The following is a 24,962-nucleotide window of genomic DNA, read 5'->3' as shown; positions in this document are numbered from 1 at the left end:
ATGATAAAATTACATACTTAAAAGGGCACAAGTTGTCTATATGATATTTTATATTGACTAATAATGGTAAACACATGTACATTTGAAATGTTTTAATTGCCTAGTGTTGTATATGTAATAAGTTGAGTCATATAAAATATAAAAGCACACTTCATTTATATATTGAAATGTATCTTTTAGATAGCAAAACCCTAGACCTATGAACTATTAAAAAATATACAATGTTTAAAACAACAGACCCCTTGTATTTCTTTGAAGCAATTATACAAATAAAATCATCAAATTACATTAACTAAAAAATCATAGAACACAAATGTAATAATTTATTTCTTTTTGAAATTATTTTATAATTTATTCACATTACATCCTGAATTTAATCCTGCCCTCATCTCTTCTTGTTTTTTACCCTCCCTCACTCTTCCCCCCTATTTCCCACCTCTAGTTCTCTGAAAAAGTAGAGCCCTTCTCCAGATGCCATCCTATCAGGTCTCAGAGGGCTGCCTGTATCCTCCTCCTCTATGGCCTGGCAAGGCTGCCCAAACAGAGGAGATGAACAAAGAAGGAGCACTAGAGTTCATATCAGATATAGCCCCTGCTCTTTGTACTAGGAGACCCTCATGGAGACTGAGCTGCCCATTGGCTACATCTGAACAGGAGGCCTAGGTCTTCTCCATGCTTTGTCCTTGTTTGGTGCATCAGTCTCTTCAGAACCTCCTGAGTCCAGATTTGTTGGCTTTGTTGGTCTCCTTCTGGAGCTCCTGTTCCCTCCAGGTCCTTCTATCCCCCTAAATCCTTCATAGGACTCCAAGACATCTGCCCCAAAGTTGGCTGTGAGTCTTAGCATCTGCTTTAGTACCCTGTCGGGTGGAGTCTATCAGAGGATGTCTATGTTAGGCTCCCTTTGTTCTGTCCTCTTCCCTTTCCTCAACCTCTTCAGGTGTCTATCCTATTGCCCTTTTGAATGAGCATTAAGCATCCACCCTAGGGTCCTCCTTGTTACTTAGCTTCCTTAGGCCTCTGTATTGTAGTGTGGTTATCCTGTATTATGTGACTAATATCATCTTAGAAGTAAGGATATTTTTTATTAATTTATTCATATTACATCTCAGTTGTTAACCCATCCCTTGTATCCTCCCATTCCTCACTCCCTCCCATTTCCCCCTTACTCTCCTCCCCTATGTCTGTGACTGAGGGGGACCTCCTCCCCCTGTATATGCTCATAGGGTATCAAGTCTCTCCTTGGTGACCTATTATCCTTCCTCTGAGTGCCACCAGGCATCTCCATCCAAGGGACATGGTCAAATATGGGGCACCAGAGTTTGTGTGAAAGTTAGATCTCCTTCTCCACATAATGGTGGAGAATGTCCTGTCCACCGGCTAGTCTGGGTAGGGGTTCGAAGTTTACTGCCTATATTTTCCTTGGCTGTTGCCATAGTTTGCGGAGGATCCCAGGGCCCAGACCCGCCTGTAGTTTTCCAGGACCCGCTGGATCCTTCTATTTCCTCATTCTCCCAGGCTTCTCACACCTAAAGTCTTTTTTTTTGTAGTCACAAAATTTTAACTTTATTTACAAATTGCTTTTCCAACTCATTAGTGTGATGATTCCCATTTCTTCCAGTGAAAACAACTCTCAGACATTTCTCTGCCTACTACCTCAATCTTCCTGTAAATTTGCTCTTCATTGCCAACTCTTCCACTCCCCAGGTTGACCAAATGTCCAATTTCAGATGTGCTTTCAAATGTCATGCTTCAGCACACAATTATAACTTTGACATTTGCCACCAAATAATGTCAGGTACAGGAAACATGGTTCTTTAAACAATGGTTCCACAGAGATATTGATGCTGTACAATGTTTAAATGGTCAATAATATGGAGGATTTTTTTCTGCAGAAGAGATCTGTTAAAGGCTCCACTGTTGTTATTTATGTGACAGTCCACTGCCCCTATGTGAATTCATCATTACCACAGTGATCAGCCTTCTTAATAGGGTGTCCTCCCCTCTGACCCACTTTCCTGGTAGGTACAGTTTTTCATGGGGACGTTCCCCTTGGACTAGTGTCTCGATATAAGTGAGTATATACCACTTAACTCTTTTTGCTTCTGTGTGAACTCACTCATTATGATAATTTCTAGTTCAATCCATTTGTCCACAAATTTCGGAAATTCCTTGTTTTATATACCATGCATTTCTTTCTGGGTGTGGATTACCTCACTCATGATGTTCTATTCTAGTTCCATCTTGTACATTTATACCATGGAATACTACTTAGATAATAATTTATTCATTAACTCTCCATAGCATATATGCAATGACTGAGATTTATATTTACAAATCAGACCAGATAATAAAAACAATCTAAATTCAGAAACTCTGATGTAACTGAAATAGAGAAGAGCTTTGCATGGTTCATTGCTTATTATAACCAAATGCTTCAGATTTGTTATTTTTGTTTATACATATTGCAGTTCTCACTAATCTTCATAAGAATACCAATTTACAACTGTCTACAGGTTTTAGTTGAAGAAAGTCGGAGTGACTATTCTCTATTTTGATTGTTCAGTCATTCCTATAAGAATGAGTGATGACAATAAAAGTAGCTAAGAAGCATTATGCACAATCAGTTACACCAGTAGAGTGTACACATGTGGATGTTTGAAAATGAATTTAGCTTTATTATTTTTACTAATTGTAATTCCATATATGTAAATATTTCTACTAAAAAGAAGCATCACTTTATGGGACATATTTAAATAGTTAGGTGTTTATAATTCATTATATTATGAACATATTTAAATATCCTGCATTTGTTGAATTAATTTTAGACTTTAAAATTATAAAATGTATAAACAATATCAGGGGCAAATGCTAACTTGCTGATGCCAGTATGTAGTGACAATATACATTTTATAATTGGAAACAGGAACCACTTTCTGAGAATATGACCAATTTCAGGGTGTTTTAAAGCAACAATTTTAATAGATTCCTGTTTCCATATTGTACATCTTACTTATATGTATGAATAGCAGAGGGAAAAAGATTATTTTAGAAAGAAATAAATGTGAGAGGAAAAATACCCCCAAACTACACATTAAAGAAATGCTTCATTCACCAAGAGAGAATTTTCTGGTATTCCAAAATTCATAGTAGATTTGACTTAGTATTCATGATCTTTTTCATTTTTTATTTGCCTTTGACAATATGGTATAAATTTAAAATAATAAGATACAAAAAATCTTTCACTTTTAAAGCAAAAATGTCTTCATTTTAAGTTGTGTATCAAAAGAATTATAAGTGAGGTCTTACCTCTGTTTATAGATGATGATAAACTTTAAACATACATTAATGTATTTGTTCAAACTTAGTATAAACATTCTAAGACATCATCAAAATAAGTAAGTTAATATAAATTCATAATTACAGACTTTTGTCTATCAGAATACATTTATTATTTCAATAGGGAATTAAACAGTGCTAAGATGTAGTTACTTTTTTTTCCCTGTAAATGACTTGTAACAGCTTATTTGACAACTTATTTCTATACATTTGCAAATCCAACATATTAGTAGTGGGAATATAGTTCAATGTACAAAGGGTTTTCTTATACCTGAGATCCTGGGTTTAACTGTACTCCAAAAGAAATAGAGTAACAGTCACAGAGACAGGGGATGGGGCATGAGAAGAGATAGGAACTAAGAAGGGAAATGAAGAAAAGTAGAAACAATGGTAACACTATACAGTCTACCTGAGTGTTACTATATATAATTAATGATTTTTCAATTTTAAATGACTTATTGTTATTTTGATGTTTTGATTTATACTGAGCTACAGAAGATAGAAAAGATTAGGATCAGACCATCTATCATTGGCTACAGTTAGACAGCAGTCACAATGTACTTCTCAAAAAGTATGAGATGTACATTTTTAAATTAATTCATTTTATGTACATTGATGTTTTGCCTGCCTTGTACGTTTGTGTGAGGGAGTTACAGGAGTTATGGACAGTTCTGAGCTGCCATGTGGGTGCTGGGAACTGAACCTATGTCCTCTGGAAGAGTAGCCAATACTCTTAACCACTGAGCCATTTCTCCATCCCCTGAGATATATATTTTTCTATTATAAGCTTTAAAATATAGTTACTTGATGTGAAACCACTCTATAAATTCTATATATAAAAAATAAATTAATAGTAAAATATTTTCTGTAATTGCTATAATTTTATATATTTTGATTTGCATATAGTACTTCTATACAGTAAGATGATTTAATGTAATCAATTGTTTAGATTCTCATAAAAGGATACCCTTTTATATGGCTTGATAATATCTAATTGTGTATATTTATTAAATATATTATGAATTTTTTTACATTTATATTTTGATTGACATGTAATCTAAATTCATATATTATATTATATCATATATTATATACTCACTTGTACATATTTATTTTCATTTTTAAAATAATAGTGATCCAGAAGGGATGAGATTTTACATAATTTTATATGTGATTTCTATTGTTATAAGGGCTAATTGTTAGTGTTTATTTCTTTGTTAAATATATTAAACTTTTGATTAGTATCTTTTCACAGGACCTAAATTTTACATATGATTCTTAACCTTTGTTTCATTTTTATTTTCTTTCATATTCTAAATATCAGTACTGTTCAGAAATTCAGAAAATTGTTGGCAGATATATTCTCACATTCTCTAGGCTGTCTCTTCAGTCTGTTGACTATTTCCTTCTCTGTGCAAAACTTTTATAGGCTTTTGTAATCCCATTTGTAGGCTTTTGCTTTTGTTTTCTGTGCTTTTCTGTTTATTTCTTAAAAATTAAACCAAAAATGTCTACATAAATATCTTGAAGTGATTGCCTGGTTTTCTTCTAGTAGTTTCAGAATTTCTGGTCTTAACATTAGATTTTGTTTATTTTGGGTTTCATTTGTTTTTTCAGTTCAGATAAAAATAAGTATCAAGTTTAATTTTACACATACTGATATCCAGGATGTCCTTCATCCAAATTATATTCTACTTTCTTTTTGATAACCAGTTGTTTGTGGGAGATCATTCTGTTTTATTGTTTGTTTGTCTTCTTCAATTTCCCTTACCCACACTTTTGGAGTTGACATTGTCGAGGATTTTCACCTTTTTGGTAAAGTTAATTAGTGAACTGAATGCTATTTAATTTTGTATATATGGCAAATATGATGGTTTTCATGAATTTATGCTCAATCAGTTCATTATTGAGATATGCATATTTCTGAATGCCATTTGTTAGTTTTTGGTTTTTTTGTTCCATATTTTCTTTTTTGGTGTTTTTGAGGCAGGGTTTCTCTGTGTAGTCTTGAATATCCTGGACTGCCTTAGTAGACCAGGCTGGCCTCAAATTCACAGAGATCTGCATGCCTCTGTCTCTCTAAGAGCTGGGATTACAAGCATGTGCCACTGTGCCCAGTTATTTTTGCACTCTTATGGGGAAGGGTGTGCTTAGTTCTGCTGTCACTTAAGGTGCCAGGTGGGTTTACTCCCTCTGAGTGCCTCTACTTTTCTGAGAGGAAAGAGATGGGCATGGAGGGTGGGGGGCATTAAGGTGGGACTGGGAGGAGAGGAGAGAGGGGACTGGGGTTAGGATGTAAAGTCATTAAATTAAACAGGAGATCATTTAATTTGCTTTCTATTGGGTTCAAAATAAAAAAAAACACTTCATTTTCAGATTAATGAAAGCCATTTAGGCTGACCACTCCTTTTTCTCCTATCCTAAAAATACTTGAGCAAAATGTCTAAAAAGATTTATTTGTGCTTTCAGGCAGAGGAGTTTTCATCTATGGTCTGTCTGACGTGCTCCATTATTCTTTCCAAGAAGAGGAATTGATAACACAGTGGTGGGATTTTGTGAACAAGAAGGCTAGTTATTTCATGAGGACGAGGAAGGAGCATAGACATGTCTACTCCATCAGGCTTTTTACCTTGTATTTTATTCAGAGTTTAAAGTAAATGGATTTGATGCCACTCATCTTGGTGGTAGATTTTTTACCCATAATTAACAATGTTAGTTAATTTCCAGAAACATCCTTACAGACATGTTCAGATTTTTTTCACTAATCTAGTAGACAGTTCTTAGTTCAAGATATTTTGGCAATTAAGCTTAAATGTCATACTATTCATTTAAGACAGTATGATATGTAATTCTTGATTGCTACTTAAATTTTAGTTAAATTCAGTCAAATTTTTTCCCAAACTAGAATTGCTTTTAGTTTTTCAGTCTTACACTTGACTATGAAAATATATACAATTAAATATAATCCACTAAATAGAACAAAGAAAGGGAAATTTTGTTGTATGTATACATGAATGCATCACAGGCTATAAAGGCAAAAATAAATTCTATTTATAAAGAAACTAAAAGTTATTGCAAATCTACACTGTTTTTTCTCGGCTAAAAATGTTCATCTAGGTTATTCCTCCTTAGTATCTCTAATAAAAATTTTTTGTAGGTTTAGAACTGATAATTTAGTGATCTGAAGGCTTAGCTAGGCTTACTCACATGGAGTTGTTATTAGTAGAGAGCTCATTTAGGATTAGTTGTTGAAGCATGCCCGTGTTTTAAGATTCATAAGTGTGAAATGATGTTAAGAGGGGCTATCCTAATAACGAACATCCCACAAAATTAAAAGTAGAAAGTAGAAAGATAGTTAAGAACTTTTGATACAGCAGGCTGATCAGATCTTGAGCTCTTTTGCTTTTGCTTGAGACAGTCAAATAACCAGACCAAAATTTGAAAAAGAAATAGCCCAACAACTTTGATGGAAATTGTTGAAAAGAAATACTGTGTGCTTGCTTCTGTTTTTTTTTTTTTTTGTATATTTGCCAATTTTTAGATTTATTTATTTTTTATTAATTTATTCATGTTACATCTCAATGGTTATCTCATCCCTTGTATCCTCCCATTCCTCCCTCCCTCCCACTTTCTCCTTACTCCCCTCCCCTATGGCTGTAACTGAGGGGGATTACCTCCCCCTGTATATGCTCATAGGGTATCAAGTCTCTTCTTGGTAACTTGCTATCCTTCCTCTGAGTGCCACCAGGCCTCCCCCTCCAGGGGACATGGTCATATATGGGACACCAGAGTTCCTGTGAAAGTCAGTCCCCACTCTCTCCACTTAGCATTAAAAAAATCAATAGATGTTGGAACTGATTAAAAGTCTCCAGAAGCAATGCCAATGCCAGTAAAGACACTTAGTATCTGTTTTTATTTGTTTCTGAAGTCTTTCCCATGTTTCTGTGTCTGATTTCTTTTCTTATAGCTTACAACACTCTTTTGGCTGTTTGTGGTACCATTTATTGACTAGATGACAGAAGTAGGACACAAAGTGTAACCCCCTGGAGGTTTAGGAGTCCTTTGTGCTATTCTAAAGTCTGTAAAGTCTCCTTGTTGGTGCTATATGATCAAAAAAATGCTCCCGCTCCCACAAGCTTTCCTGTTACAGATGAGGATATCTTAGCTACCATGACCTCTCCACAATAATGGGCTGTTTCTGTTAAACCCATGAGGCAAAATAAGGCAGCGTTACCTCAAATCTTTTCTATCTGACATTTGTTTACAACAATGAGAAAAGCGACTAACACAATTTGCTTATTCTAGATCACTAATATCCATGAATTTTAACTGAAATATTCCATAGATCGGGTGACAAACATCACTTGTAAAGAGTATGGTATCCTAGAAGTCACCTCATTATGTTTTTTCAGCTCTATCATGGCTTGATTACTTGTACATTTTAGAAATATTGTATTTGACCAAATTTGAAAATACCTTGAAAAATATGGTATAATCTAGTATACATATGACATACAAACATAGATGCTCTTTTGAAAATTATACCTAAAGGATTTTTATCACCTAAGCTTTGTAGAGAAAACCAATTTCTTCTTTGACCATTCAAGGAAGGCTTAAAACATTTTTGTCAATTTTGAGGAGTCTGTTGTTCATGATAGCTCAGGAATATTTCTAAATTCCATGTTTGGAAAGGGAATTGTCTTTTGCAATAACTTGAAGAGTATGCTTTCTAATAGTGTTGTCTTTCCAACAGAAAATCCAATCAGATTTGACAAGTCATGAGATCAGTTTAGAGGAAATGAAGAAACATAACCAGGGGAAGGATGCAGCCCAAAGAATTCTTTCACAAATTGATGTTGCACAGGTATATTTTATTTTATAAACCAGAGAGATTGTTTTATATAATAGACAACTTTGCTATCATGAAATTGAAAACTTTAGTATTATGTCTATTAATAAAATATTACAAAATAAATTGTATACAGTTTAAAGATAAATTAACATATGACTATTGTCACATTTTATTTATTTATTTTATTTTTTGTTTTCTATTTAAAGTAAAAATACATCTGCTTTCTTACTTATGTAAATATTTGTTGTATCCATGTTGCTTTTCTTTTTTTTACTTTTTTATTTTTAATTTTAATTTTTAATTTTTAATTTTAATTTTATTAATTTATTCAGATTAAAACTCAATTGTTATCCCATCACTTGTATCCTCTCATTCCTCCCTCTCTCCCAACTAAATATCCTTTGTGTTAAAAAATGAAAAATAAATTTCCATTTATTTCATTTTAATTTTTATTCAGAAAAATAAAAATTAGCAAAAATATGACTGGCTGGTTTATTAAAAATAAATTAATTAACACATCCTTACATTGTGATTACAGAAAAAATTACAGGATGTCTCCATGAAATTTCGTTTATTTCAAAAACCAGCCAATTTTGAACAGCGTCTAGAGGAAAGTAAGATGATTTTAGATGAAGTAAAGATGCACTTGCCTGCACTGGAAACAAAGAGTGTTGAACAGGAAGTAGTCCAGTCACAACTAAGTCATTGTGTGGTATGTATTCCTAGTGGCATGTATTCAGCCACCTTTTCACTCTACTATATTAGAAGAATTTGGTAGTATTTTATAACAGAATATATTTCATACATCAGTAATAATTATAACCAGTTGTCTTATGATTAAGAAAAATGACAATGTATTGTGATATAGGAGTGCATATGAAAGTAATAGTTATATGATGACATTTTAGGAGTGCATTTTTGACCAATAATTTTGTTAATGACTACACAAAGTAAGAGTCCTACTTGCAAAATTTTGTTGCAACTTATTAAAAATAAAACAAGAAAGGAAATATACTAATGTAGAAGCAGCAACTATAACACTTGTTTTAATAATAATACCCACTCCAGAAATAATGCATCTCATTAAGTTTAATGATATACAGTAGTCATCTTTATTCTCAAGGTTACAGATGACCTGAGAGAAATTAAAAACAAATAGCTGTGAAGGGCACAGAAGATTGCATTCCAGCTACTCCAAATCCTAATATATTTTCATTAAATAGCAGTGCTGAATATACACTGAAATGTCACCAGAACACAACACAATAAAAAGAGAAAAATACAACTGACCTACAACATAAATCTATATCCTTTGTGATATCTCATACTATCATATTATATTAGCATTTAAAACCTGTCAATCAGATAACCCCTTTGATAACATAAAACATTCATCTAGTGCTGTGAGATACTGGTTTTGGTTTTTCATCTACTTGATACTATGGCTGAAATAAGATATCTTTACATATGAATCAATTGAATCTGTATGAATGGGCAAAGTCTCTATTTAGCAAGGCTTTCAAATAAATGTGTGCCTTTGTGATAAAAATAAAATTACTTTATTTGATAATATTATCAGTCATTTGAATTCATGTTATGGAATAACTACATTTAGTAGTTTCTCCATCCAAATACTATTTCAGTATCAGTGATTTGCTGATAATAGACAAATAAAAGTAGGCATATATGAAGTCCTATTTTCAAAAAGAATTAAAAATGAAAATGTATCAAATATACTTCTCCTATTGCTTATATTTGCAATGGAAAAGATGTTCATTTTCATCAAATAAGATCTTGCTTCATAAAATTTATCTTCCAGTTAATAAGCTCAAAGCAACCACACCTGTCTACCAAGGAAAGAATGCAAAACCTTAGTTTGATCTGTATCTAGTTCTGGTTCAAATGTTAAAGTGAATGGTAATATTTTTTTCTGTATATATATCTTTCTCTCACAGATTCTATATTCTTTACTTTTTAATATCCTTTATAATGATTTATACCATAACCGCATTCATGTCTTCAAGAGCTTTACATTGTTTTGTTTTTTGATTTTTTTGCTTTGGATATTAGTGATGAGGATGGTGTTGTTTTATGCAATATCACTATTTAGACTAGTGGGCCTTGAACTCATGAATCTTCATGCCTCTACCTCCCAGGTACTGAGATTAACAGCAAGTGCCATCACTCCTTGCTAGAACATTTATTCCCTAAAATAAAATGTCTTCTTAATGTGAATACAAATACAAGGAACATTTCCCTTCCTGGGTTATAAATATTTTAATTCATGACTTAAAAGAGTGAGTTCACTATTAAATTAACAGTAAATCAAATCTCTTCACAATGATAAATCAAAAACCTATTTGTTCAAGTTCAGTTAAGGAATCATTTAAAAGTATGAGTGGCTTCAGACTGGTATAATGTATATCTTAATATAAAATTGAATTATATCAGTGTTTCCAAAATGCAGAATTTTTCTATACATTCTTAGATATAAATTAAGAAAAATTGAAAAACTTTAAAATGAATTCACAGTTATTGATAAAGAAATACCAACATCAGTCTTCAAAGATGCATTCATATCAAAGTATATTTTGCACGTTCCCATAACTAACCAGATAAACTTAATGTTTGCTTTTACACACTGGTTTTAATATAAAAGGAGAGAAAAATGATTGTTTTAACTCCATGGACAACCCACCTACTATGAGGTTTCTCTTAAAATTAAATTATTGTTTTGATAAAATATGGGACAGTTTAATGGAGAACTGTATCAACCATTATATATGTATACCTACACATATATACAAAATAAAAGTGTTCATGCATATACATATAGCACTTCATATATTTCCCATACAATAAGTTTGAAACAAATTGTAAATACCACAGTGGAACGGACAGTATATTGATAACTACACCTGCTTCATGAGATTTTCTTGGTTAAACTATTCATGTAAAGGAATATGTATATGCTTAAGTAGTGATATAAATGTAAAATAATACTTTATTGTTTTATAAGCTTATTGTTATCTATAAAATATGTTTGTAATTTTTAATTAAAATATTTAATATTAATTTATTTCTTTCCATATAATATTATAAACATGAAAGCAGTAATCTAGGTACTTAGATTACTTAAATATAAGTACCATTAGAGCAACAGTGTATATATATTCTTACTTTTGCAGAATGGATAGGGCAGTAAAGCAAATACTATCTATCATATATACAATCTATTTCATTTATAAGAATAGTTTCAAATTATACACATATATTTAAAATAAATATAGACATTAACTCATCAGAAAATAAAAATGATATGATATCAGTCATAAAATACACTCCATTTAAGTTATAACCACAGAAGAGCAATTAAGGTTAAATATATTCTATTTTTTATATTAATAATATAATATTCTATACTTTGTATTACTTACATTTGTTTTATGTTTTAACATAGAATTTGTATAAAAGCCTGAGTGAAGTGAAGTCTGAAGTGGAAATGGTGATTAAAACTGGACGCCAAATTGTACAGAAAAAGCAGACAGAAAATCCCAAAGAGCTTGATGAAAGAGTAACAGCTTTGAAATTGCATTATAATGAGTTGGGTGCAAAGGTGAGTGCTTACTGAGAACAAAGTTACATTTAAAACTTACTGTATATTGTTAAACAACATTCAAGAAAATATACAGAATACCAGATATTCATTTTGTGATTCTGTCTCATTTGAGTATTTCCAAATAAAATTGTTATTAGATAACATTAGTTCATATAAGCTCGTTCATATAAGTAAAAAATAATATGAAGCTCAAGGACATATTTATTGATAAATCACATAGTTATAAAAGGTTTTTCTTGCTCTAAAACCTTTCTGTTTAATGCAAATAATCTATTTACTATGACTGGAAGACATGTATGTATACAGTTGAGTGGAGAATGGGGACTGACTTTCACACGAACTCTGGTGCCTCACCTTTGACCATGTCCCCTGGAGGGGGAGGCCTGGTGTCACTCAGAGGAAGGATAGCAGGCTACCAAGAAGAGACTTGATACCCTATGAACATACACAGGGGGAGGAAGTACCCCTCAGTCACAGTCATAGGGGAGGGGAGTAAGGGGAAAATGGGAGGGAGGGAAGAATGGGAGGATACAAGGGATGGGATAACATTTTAGATGTAATATGAATAAATTAATAAAATATATTTTAAAAAAGAAAAAATAATAGGAGTGACACATTACACTTAGAATTGACTTGGTGTAGTGTAGTTAGCAAAATTTGAAATCAACAATAAATTGTATACATATTTAAGTTATTTTACAAATATTTTCTCTAATAGTCATACATGCATACATGTGTTTGGATTAAGACCTGGTCCCCTAATCCTTCCCGTCCAATTCCTTCCCAATCCATTTTTAATATCAGGTAATTGTTCTTTTCTATTTTCCATGTTGTTGCTGCATGTGGAGGGATCATGTTAAATAAATCAATGAAAAGACCTATATTAAAAGTACGGATTTTTAATATTTTTGTAGTAAAATGAAATTTAATAAATTTCTGCTTTATATTAATAAAAGCTTAATATTTACTAGCATGCATACACTATACTTTTGTGATGATAATTGAGTTTTTTCTTTTCTTTTTTTTTTTTTTAGTTTTAGATAGGGTTTAACAGAGCACAGGATTGTCTTGAATTCACAAAACAGCTGAGGCTGGCTGAACTCCTGATCCTATTGCCTCCATTATCCAAATATTGGGATTAAAATCACATTCCATCATAGCTGGCTGATATGTACCCACAGTAATAAAGAAATAAAGAAAAGAATGGGTCAAAAGGAAGGAGATATTCTCATCAGGATTGTTTGAGCCAATTGTTTGCATAAAGAGTCTAAAGAATCATTGCCTTTAATATAAGTAGTTTTGATGTAGAGTACTACAGAAAAATCACTTAGAATTAAAACAATAAAAATAAAATTATAAGACTATTAGAATGTTATTAGTAATTTAATGAATCTATTAATTATGAAAAGCCATATTTGTCCCTGAAATTTTGAATTTGAGATATTATGGTTAACAATTGACATTACTAATATCAGTACTGTAAAATGATAAGAGGACAAGAAAAGAGCATGTCAGAATACACCACATGAAGAAAAATATTATATTTGAAGTAAATATTAATTTAGAATTATTAATGATTAAAGTATTATAAATTAATGACATCTTATAAAAATACTGTAATTCCTGTATTTTTTGCCTAAGAAAAAATAATTTCCATTTATTGACCTTCAAAATATCGTCAACTAAGGTGACTTTTTAACAATAACAAAGGAGCTGGGCATGGTGGCACATGCCTTTAATCCCAGCACTCAGGAGGCAGAGGCAGGTGGATCGCTGTTAGTTTGAGGCCAGCCTGGTCTACAAAGTGAGTCCAGGACAGCCAAGTCTAACACAGAAAGACTGTCTCAAAAATAAATAAATAAATACATAAGAAAAAAACAAAAAAACCCAAACAAACAAACAAACAAAAAACCCCAAAAATTAACAAAGGCATTTAATATACAAAAAGAAAACTATTCTAATTTAATTATCATCAGAATTTACATGTTTCACTTAATTAAGTACATTTCCATTTATAATAAATAGTTTATAGTGACCACACAAGATAAATATACTGGGGAAATCCCAATAATTGTAATAAATCCCTTAAACTTCTAAGGCCTCAAACTTACTAATTACCACCCTAGGAATAATGTATTGGCAAAATAATAAAATAATGAGTCTACTGGGTGTTGGGATAGCTCAGCCAATGAATCATATGTCTCCTAAGCATGAGGACTTTTGTTGGATTCATAAAACCCATGTAAAAATATGGGGTTTGGTGGCCCATACTTATAATCCCATGCTGAGGAAACAGAAGTTTGGGCCTGAGTGTACTGACTATCTAATTCCTAATGTATACTTTCTTCTTAGATTGTAGACTGCTAAGTTTTCATTGTGTCATCATTGGGTAGAAGACAAAAATCATTCACTCTCTTCTTTAAAAAACACTGACCTATATGATTAACAATTTATACCTTAGTGAATGTCTAAAGATCACATGGATATGTATTCAAAATACAATCACAATGGGGTTAATATTTCTACATATCAGATCTGAGAATTATAATTTATTCCCCAGTATTTAAAATGTAATTTTAATTTAAAAACACCAATGAGTTAGTATTTAAGGAATAAAATGTAAATTTTCTTATATCTGATTTTTATCAATTTGAATGAGAGATTATTTTTGGCTCCCTTGAGAGAATGCCTTAAACCATTTCATTCTTCACCATGCTTTGACCTCTTTTGAAAATAACCATAAATAGTAATGTCATCTCTAAAATACAGTTGTTAGTATTCATAAAAACAGCACTGCTCTGGCATTTAATGTCAGCAATACTCTTTTTAATGCTTATTTTCCTTTCTCACAGACAAGAACAATGAAGAAATTTTTCCTTAAGATGGCAGTGTGTCCTATTTTTTAGAAACCCACTAAGTTGGATATAAACAAAATAAAGTAAATAAAAATCAATAATGCATTAGCTTTAGGAAAATAGGATTTATTTGAAATATTGAATCTGGAATTCTTTTCTACCAATAGAGCATAGAAATAAAATAACTATGCATAGAAGCAAGTTATAAAGTTTTTTATGTCTACTGCATACAAATAAGGCCATTTCTGTCAAAAGAGTAGATATTTATACTTCCCTTGGAGAAAAAAATAGAAATAGAAATGCATTAAAATGTTCAATCCAGACTAGTGATATTGCTCAGCAGGTATAGGAACTTGCTGCCAAGCGTGCTGACTTAAGTTCAATCTTGGGACCCAATATTGCAGGAGCGAACCAATTCCTACAAATTGTCTTGTGAGTTGCACACATGTTCTATGTTATAGGAAAGCCTATACATATATGTGTTCAAATGCGTGCACACACACACATGCACACACACATGCACATGACCACTACCACTACCAAAAACACCCAGGACATTATGTACATAGAAAAGAATAATAAAATAGTGAGTCTACCTGATTTTCAGATAGCTCTGTCAGTGAAGAACCTATCTCACATGCACTAGGACTTGTGTTGGCTTCATAGACCTCGTGTAAATATGCTGGCTTTGGTGACTGATACTTATAATGCAATGTTGGGCAAACAGGAATAATCCTGGCCTAAAAGATAATGTTGATAGTTTTAACTTGTGATCCACAGACATGTGAAAGACTGTTACAAAAGAGGTAGACAGTGTTCCTGAAGAAGACACTCTGTTGTCTTCTGCTCTACACACACACACACACACACACACACACACACACACACACACACACACATATATATGCGTAAGCACATACAGAATCTGTCATGCTTATGGACCTACAATTCACAGGTCGGTGCCTCCTGATCACACCTTCCCTCCATCATACCCTCTCCCTCCATCCCCTAGTCCTCAGAAAGGAGAGCCCTCTTCTCCTACCACCTGACCTCAACCTATTAAGTCTCATCTGGACTGCCTGTATTCTCTTTCTATGTAGGCTGGCAAGGCCTTCCTATCAGGGGAAAGGTATCAACTTCTGAGTGTGAGAGTCCATGTCAGAAGCAGTTCCTACTCCCCATATTTTGAGACCCACAAGGAGACTGTGTTGCCTATCTGCTACATCTGAGCAGGGGGTCTAGGTCCTCAACATGCATGGTCCTTAGTTGGTGCTGAATAGTATCCCATGTGTAAATGAACCACAATTTCTTTGTTCATTCTTCAGTTGAGGGACATCTAAGCTGTTTCCAGATTCTGGCTATTCTGAATAAAGCTATGATTAACATAGTTGGGCAAATGTACTTGTTTTATGGTGGAACATCTTTCAGATATATGGCCAGGATTGGTATGGCTGGGTCTTGAGGTAGAACTATTCCCAATTTCCTGAGAAAATGCCAGATTGATTTCCAATGTTGTTGTACAAGTTCTCCAATCAGCAATGGAAGTGTGTTCTTTCCTCACATCCTCACCAGCATGTGCTGTCATTTGAATTTTTGATCTTATCCATTCTGATAGCTATAAGATGTCATCTCAGAGTCATTTTCATTTGCATTTCCCTGATGAATAGGGACTCTGAGCATTTCTTTAGGTGTTTCTTGGCCATTCCATATTCTTTTATTGGGAATTTTCTTCTTCGTTCTGTGCCCTATTTTTAATTTGATTATTTGATTTGGTGGTGTTTAATTTCTTGAGTTCTTTATATATACAACTTTAAAAATTTGTATCCAAGAGGAAAACAGTTTTTCTATGTATATATTTCTATCATGAAGGAACAAAAAAATTTTGTTGAATATTTAGAATTTGTATCAGTATTTTTACTGAAACATGTTAAACATGCTAGACATACTTTTATTTCCATGTCAATAATTAATTACACACACAAAAACTGAATCATAAATGCACACTCATATTGTAGTTTGTTTATTATAAAATTTCATAACAGTTCAGACTAATTTGAAATCTATTTTTTCAGATAGTGTACTAATAAAACAAAATGTTTAACTGGACATGGTAGAACATGCCTTTAATTCCAGCACATGGGAAGCAAAGTCAAGTGGATGTATGAGTTCCAGGCAAACTTTGTCTGTAAAGTATGCTTTATGGCAATAGGTTACATTGAGAAACTCTGTCTCATAATCAAACCAAACCAAACCAACAAACTAATAATTTTTTCTTGTTGTTTTCTTGGCCAACAAAGTAGTAGTATAAAGAAAAAACCCACATGTAATTGCATATAAAGTGTTTAAATTAATTTATTTATCAACTCTACATCTCAATTGTAGCTTCCTTCCTACTCTCCTCCAGGTCCCACACTCCCACCATCTTCCTTATTCCCCTCCTATATTTCTCAGAAAAGGGGAGTCTCTTCTCACAAAACCACCACAGTGCATCAAATTGCACCTGTACTGAGCATCTTCTTCCCCTGTGGCATGGTAAGACAGCCCTACCAAGGGAGAGTGGTCAAAAAAAAGCAGACATCAGAGTTATTTCAGAGACATCCCCTGCTCCCTTTACTAGAGGACCCAAATGGAGCCTGATCTGCTACATCTGTGTAGTGTTGAGGTCCAGTCGATGTCTGATTCTTAGTAAATATACTACAATTCACAGACACAAAGATAAGTAACAAAGAAGACCCAAGAGAGGATATTTAAATATCACATAGAAGGTGAAATAGAAAAGACAGCAGAAGTGGTTGAAGAGATGGAAAAAGGTAGGAAACAGATCTCAGAGAGAAATGAGGATGGAGACAAGACCTGAAGAAAGTGGGAGTAGCAGGAGAGATGGCCTAAAGAGAGAAGAAAAACCTTGGGCAGGGCATTTCTGTGGCAAGCTGGAGACCTAAGACAGTGTAGGCTTCTGGAAGGATATTAGGATTACTCTAGCTGGGACTCCTAGTCATCGAGACTGAAGGGAAAACCCTCTAACCTGAAAGGACTCCTAGTGAAGGTAGGGGAACATCAACCCACACCCAAAAACTTCAACCAAAAATTTGCCCTGCCAACAAGATGTGCAGGGATAAATATAGAGCAGAGATTGAGGGAATGTCCAACCAATACCTGGTCCAACCGGAGATGAGAGAAAGCCCCTGATACTATTAAAGATATTCTGCTGTGCTCACAGACAGGAATTTAGCATAGTTGTCCTCTGAAAGGCTCTACTCAGCAGTAGATCTAAATGACGCTGAGACTCACAGTCAAACATTGGGTGAAGAAAGCCTTGTGGAAAAGTGGGGGAAGGGTGTAGAAAGATGTGGAAGTGGCAGTGGCTCTCCAAGAAAACCAACAGAGCCAACTAACCAGGGTCCACCGTGGTTTACAGAGAATGAAGCACATATACAAATTAATTTTATTAAGTTTTTTTTATTAAGAATGGCCTATACTGAAGACAAATCCTGCACATATAGGAAGAGTTCAAATTAACATGACACTGACTCAAACTGCTGAGTATTTCCTTACAATATTTCATTGTGCTACTTGGAGTATATACTTGTTAATTGTCTAATGAAGAATTATATTTTATTCTTTTTTCTTTTAATATAGCAATTCTATATTAGACATATTGTAAACTCTGTATCAGAGTTTTACAGATAATGAATTGAACAGTGTTTATTTCCTAAAGCACCTAATATTTTCTCTTAATAGAATTCTAGATTAAGAAAAACACATAGCAATATTTATGCTTATATCTTCTTTGTCTTTTTTCTTTTTTCTTTTTGATCTTGTTTTTAAACCATAAGAGTAAATAGGTATAGACAAGATCAATTTTCAATATTTATGAGACTGAAATGTTTGAGTTTAAAACTACTATGGGAAAAGTTGTGATTAGTGGTGTTCTTTGCAAAAGTAATTTTAAAATATATAGAAGATGAAATTGAAATTTCATATATTATGCAAATATATTTGCTTCACCAAAAAATTATTTCCTCTTTTTTGATACCCCCCAGAAAAAAGCCTAATTTGTATTATGAATACTGTAAGACTATTAATCCATGTATCTGTTAAATAACTATAGGTTTTCTATGAAAAATAAGTCATATAGTCTGTCTTACTTCTGTTATTCTGTTTATTTAAAATATTAGCCATAAATATTATTTTTAATTTTGTCAAGAAAAAATTCACATGATTTTTTATTACTGTTGCTATCATGACAAGAAAATATACTGTATTTTTCATGTTTACATGATTTTTCTAAAATAAGATGGAAAACAGCATGTAAAAATACCTATTTTACAATGATTGAAATATAAAAAAGTCCAATAAAGTGACTGTAAATAAACTTGACTTACAAAGTAAGTTAAATTTAATATATTATTATTTATATTTAGGTAACAGAGAGAAAGCAACAGTTGGAGAAATGCTTGAAATTGTCACGGAAGATGAGAAAGGAAATGAATGTCTTGACAGAATGGCTGGCAGCAACAGATATGGAATTGACAAAGAGATCAGCAGTTGAAGGAATGCCAAGTAATTTGGATTCTGAAGTTGCATGGGGAAAGGTAAATCCTATATTACTGAAAGTTATTTTTAACATATAAGAAAACACATAGTAAATGATTTTATAACCAAATAGTGATGGATAAAAGTAATAGTATTATCAATAATACATTGCTTCATTTTTCCTGTTCTCTCTAACTGTATATTTCAAGAATGATGAATCAAACGGTAAACTTTATGAAGAATCTAAGACATGCATTGAATAAATTGGTTGTAAATCATTTAAATTATGTACATTGTTATGTAAAAATTGTTCAGACATATATATATGTAATATATATATATATATATATATATATATATATTACAAATGAGTCATATGCATCTAAAGATCCAAATATATTATTCACAGAAATATAGTTCCATGTTTTATCAGGTTACCTCAAAATAGAGTGTCTATATGGAACATACAACTGAAGATACAGCAAGACACAGAGACTGTGGATAGTTTAGTGAATTGCTTAGGTCAAAATCATTAAGACTCTAAAAGGGTCTGTGAAGATTCTACCATTCTCCTTACTTTCATTCTAGCTGAGAAACCCTTGTCATTTCTCTGATAGCCAGAGAAACATTTACTGCTGCCTAGAATTTAAGGTCAAACACTTATAGTTTAATATTTTTCTTGGTTATCCATTACTATATTATTTGGCATTATCCTAATAAAAAAGTAGATTACGTAGTTGGTATATTTTTATCTTAGACTGTGTCAATGCATTGAGCCATTTAAATAGCATCCTTATTCTAATTTTTAAAAAATTAACAAGTATTTGACTGTTTTAATTAGATAGCCAGGATATTAGCACTGACGTTTAGTTCAGTTGAAGCTTAAACATTATGCTTAAAAATTTTAAAATATAGGTTGCATTTTGTAAAATCCTATGATGATATGGGCCCATACTTAAAACCATTTTTATTTGGGTAGATTTAGAGGATATATAATGGTAAAATTTTTAACTAAGTGTGGTGGGTTACATTCTTACTCTTATTACTCAGAACAGTTCTCTAGAGTTACAGCTGTTATTTCAAAATTATATGTTTTTGAGCTTATTATGATAAGGAAAAAAAAGTTGATATAGTATAAAAAGTGAGTTGTCCTCATTTTCCTCTTACTATTCTATGATTTAATGTCTTTCTGTTTGTTTAGAATAAATCAACAAATATGTGCTTAGATTATAGCTAGAATACTATAAAATGGCCAAGATGAAATGTTTCATAAAAGGTAAATATAAGATTTTATCTCATAAAAGTAACTATTTCAGGGTTAAGGAAGTATCTTTGATGTAATCATGCAAAGACTAAAGTCATTTTTTAAATATCTTTGGTTAGTTTCAACTCTTAGCATAAGAAAGGAAAATAATGCCATAGAGAACATCAGTTCTCTCTCAAAAATGAACTTCATACTTTATTTCTGCTCTTAATCCATTTGCTAGAATTAATGAGCCTGATATATTTACCAGAATTGGTAACAAAAAGACAAACTCAAGATGAGCCGCATTGATCCCTGCTTAAATGACCTTATACTAAAATGAATGTGGAAGGAATGCAATTTGAGAGATAATTATGTTGGCCTAAGTCATATCTTCCTGGCCTTTCTCCTCATTAACTAACGAATGCGAAAACCAAAAAAGGTCTATATGACCTGCAAATGTATCCCAGGAACTTTTATTATACGTAGCTGTAAAACAGCTCAAACTAAATATTTTTGTTCTTTTCTGTATGGAATATAATAAAATGCATGAATTACTTTTCAAGGATTCACAAATACTATGCAGAATTGTGATTCAGTAATCTCTTATTGTCACAGCTATATCGTCATTGCTGGTTTCAAAATGTTCAGATTCAATTGATTGCCAGGTATTCCTTAAGATACTGTACAAAGCATCAGTTTAAAATGTGGAAAACTCATTTTCCATACTTCTGGAGACTCAAAGTGCAATATCAGTTTTCAGAAACATTGCTTTCTTTTAAACCATTTTCATTGGCTAGTAATATACACACTGCTCTTCATATTAGTCTGTGGACATATCTAGAAACCAAATTAATCTTCTTCTAATGACACTAGTCATATGGATTCATTATCACTATATCATGGACATTACCTCTCTAAATGTCCTATTGGTAAACAGTCACATTCAGAGATATTGGCATTTGAAACTTCATTATATGAAGTTGAGGGAGAATCCTTGGAATTTAGAAGATTTCCATAATGATGCATAAAGAACAAGATCTAGACATGAAAGGAAACTCAGCTAATTGAATTTTATAAACAAGTTAGGGGAAAATTTAAGTTATACCTAATACACTTTTATTCTGGGGCCTCCATAAAAATTTTTCTTTGTTTTCTAAAGAATTCTATTTTGAATTGACTACACACACACACACACACACACACACACACACACACACACCATGAAAATTCCACATCACTATGTCTTTTGGTTAAGTTCCTTAGTTATAAGAGTTTAGAGTAGTCTGGAGTTATCACCACAGATTGGGTCTTCATCTCATATCCTTAGTTCATTCACAGTTAATGTACATTCTTGGCAGATGGGATACTTTATAAAACTGAGGTGTTTGTTAACATATGAAAGCTTAGAAATTCTCCCAGCATCCCTCAGTACCTACCTCTTACAGGTTCATCCAGACTAGCATCCTTCATCTTGAACTCTCTGGCTCAGGTGTTAGGCAGGGCTTCCTTTTCCCCCAGCTCCTCTATTCCATATATAACTCAAGCCTTATGGCTTCATGTCCTTTTTTCCATTTTGGTCTCTTTGGCTACTAGCCTCCTGCTCTCCTGGTTCATCTTTCTATCCTCCTCTCTTCACCTCTCCTCATATGACATGGTCCAGTTTTCCAGGAATGATCTCACTATAGACTATCCAAATATCTCTGCCTCTGCTTGTTTTATCCCTTTTATCAACAGCAATAATATAATATAATATATATATATATATATATATATATATATATATATACTATTATTATATGAATACTAATATCTCAAACCTTTAGGACAAGTCAGGTCTTCCTTTTATCGTTTTTCATTCACTCGTCTATGGTCAACATTGGACTATATTCTGTAGCTTCAAACATATAATCCTTCTGTTTTAATCTCCTAAATGTTGAGATTACAGAAACGTAACACTTTGCTCAACAATCAAATGGAATCTTTAATGATTTAAAATAAATTTAATCAATTTTACATAAGAAAATCAATTCTAAGTATCTCATTAATGAGAAAAATTGCTTAACATCCTGAGCCACACGAAAGTAAATATTTATGTCAATAAACATATGTACTTATGATGATCCTTTCTAAAAAGTGCCAGCTCTACAAAAGTTTCTATAATTTTCTAATTTAATCATTAGCATACTTCATTTATTCTAACCCAGTGTCATTATTGAAGAATTTTTAGTAATTTAAATAAGCTCTTTTCGCTTGTCATGTGATCTGAAATCTAAGAGTTAAATATGATGCCCTAAAATGTTCTTGTTATATGCTATTTCTGACCTGCAGCTTCTTTGTAATACACAACTACATTGTTTTATAGAAATAGAGTTGTCTGACAAAAATCAGTAAGATAAAACATTGACATCTGTGTAAACTGACACGAACATGACTGTTCCATGGTAGATATGAGGAGAATAGTCAGAAGCATCTGGAGAAATTCAGAGCAGAGAGAGAAAGTAGTAGAGTGAAGATGGCCAAGAGACTGGGAGAGAGAGAGAGAGAGAGAGAGAGAGAGAGAGAGAGAGAGAGAGAGAGAGAGAGAGAGAGAGAGAGAGAGAGAACCTGGGATTGGGGGAAGCTTCTGAGTTGGAGCAAGTTTAGGGTAGAGTGGAGCCAATGAGAATAGCTGAGAAGAGCCAGAATGACAGTATGGACTTTGTTTTGACATGTGTTACAGATACTTGTTATATCTTGGAGATCTTGGAGGCCAGCATGTTCTTTGCTTTGCTAATAAGCACTACAGATAGCTATTTGTCCCTTCTGCCAATCATAAGGGAAGTGGCTTACTAGGCAGAAAGAAAACTGTTTCACAAATTTATGAGAAATGCTGGTTTTGTCTAACCACCACAAGAACTTGGGAAAATGGAGATTCATTTGGACCCGATAATGTTTAAATGACTACCTATGAAATAATAGTACTCATCATATTTAGTTCAAAGATATATATTTATAAGGTTCAACATAAAAAACCAATTATTAGTTTCCTTAATTATCTTTTTCTTGTCACTTCAGCTATAATATGTAATGATTAGGACCCAATAATACTCATCTCAAAAAGTTCTTTTGTTTGTCACTTATTTCTTATTTACATGTAATCACCTGGGAAAGTTGAAAATTATAGAAATGAGTTTTATAGAGGTTTATATTTAACTGGTCTGCTTAAATGTAGCTAGAATAGGCCACCAGTATTTGTTATTTTTTAGCAACTACAAGTCCCAGCATTCCAGGGAGTTACCTGGTTACTGGCCAAGTGGGTGTTACAGATTAATTTGGGGCATTACTCTGAGAACTACTCAGAAAATATCACTAATGTAATATCCATGATTTTCAAACAGTCTTAAGGGATATACCTCCAAATCTATTAACTATGCTGTATATTTTTAAACAATCGCTTAACTGTTTATAGAGATCTGATTTCTGCTCATAGTTATAGGAATATTTGACTCATCTCATCATTCTCTTAACTACAGAAACGTGAAAACTATTTCTTATTTACAAAGTCTATTACACTATTATTTTCAAGAAAAATTACATATATTTTAAAAAGAGAGCATAGTAATTTATCTGTGAAGTAAAACATCACTAGAAGATCATTAACTTGGTACAATGAATGCATCAAACAGCTGTTACTTAGAAAACAGAACATCTGTTAAGTGCCATTGAAGTCACTATTACTTGTCATTAAAGTTATGGCTATAATTTCTGTTCTGCACATTCTGCTTTCATAAAAATCTTCTTTAATACATGATGGATTGTTAATAAAAGTCAATATACATTGCTATAAAACCTAATATTTAAATGTTTTATATGATTCCTTAATCTATCATTATACTGTTCTTGTACACATGCTAAGAGTAAAATCTTTTCTACATTTTAAGCCGTAGTAGAATAATGCAAGGTCTCAAAAAGCAATTCATATCAAATTTCATCATTGTATGATGCACTGTTGAGAAACAAAGTATATATACACTATCAATTGAAAAGCAAATATATTGTCTTGTAAAAATACAATTTAAAAATCCGAAGTCAAAATTATTCATATTTTAATTTTGTTTCAATTTCCCAATTTCCAACTATCAGAAATCGTATGGTTATATGACCACACTTGTATGCTCAAACATTTTAAAACATCTTTTCTAAGCATATTAGTTAACTCTTCAGCAACCTTTTCATGAATAAGATACAAGTAATATCTACAATAAAATTACTGTAGTATCCTAGTAAAGGGGATGATATTGTAATGAAATTCCAGTAAAGTACATATTTGGTTAAATGCGTGGTTTAGTAAAAATATAAACTAAAAGCAAACTGTCCTTAAGAAGTTGCTTAATTGTGAGCCTAGCCTTTAACGACTGAGCCATCTCAAGTGACGAGATAACAATTGAGTTGTAATCTGAATACATTTAAAAAATAGTCCAAAAATAAAAAATAGAAAAAACTTAAAAAAATAAGTTGCTTGAAGGGGCTGAAGAGATG

General features: G+C 32.4%; 1 protein-coding gene across 10 annotated transcripts in view; it reads left to right on the top strand.

The window, feature by feature from the left end:
* DMD (dystrophin) overlaps positions 1-24,962 on the top strand; it is a gene marked incomplete at its 3' end in the record, with an annotated part of 2,106,393 nt that overhangs the window by 862,625 nt on the left and 1,218,806 nt on the right. For all 10 annotated transcript variants that reach the window (XM_084788839.1, XM_084788837.1, XM_084788840.1 and 7 more), the window contains 4 exons: positions 8,090-8,200; positions 8,727-8,900; positions 11,649-11,804; positions 19,087-19,257. In XM_084788839.1, coding sequence (XP_084644965.1) covers positions 8,090-8,200; positions 8,727-8,900; positions 11,649-11,804; positions 19,087-19,257 — 612 coding nt within the window. The remainder of the gene's footprint in view (positions 1-8,089; positions 8,201-8,726; positions 8,901-11,648; positions 11,805-19,086; positions 19,258-24,962) is intronic.

Source organism: Acomys minous (genome assembly GCF_964271855.1).
Source record: "Acomys minous genome assembly, chromosome: 7".
NCBI lineage: Eukaryota > Metazoa > Chordata > Mammalia > Rodentia > Muridae > Acomys > Acomys minous.
The sequence above is the reverse complement of the archived record's forward strand: the minus strand, read 5'-3'. Positions and strand labels throughout refer to the sequence as shown.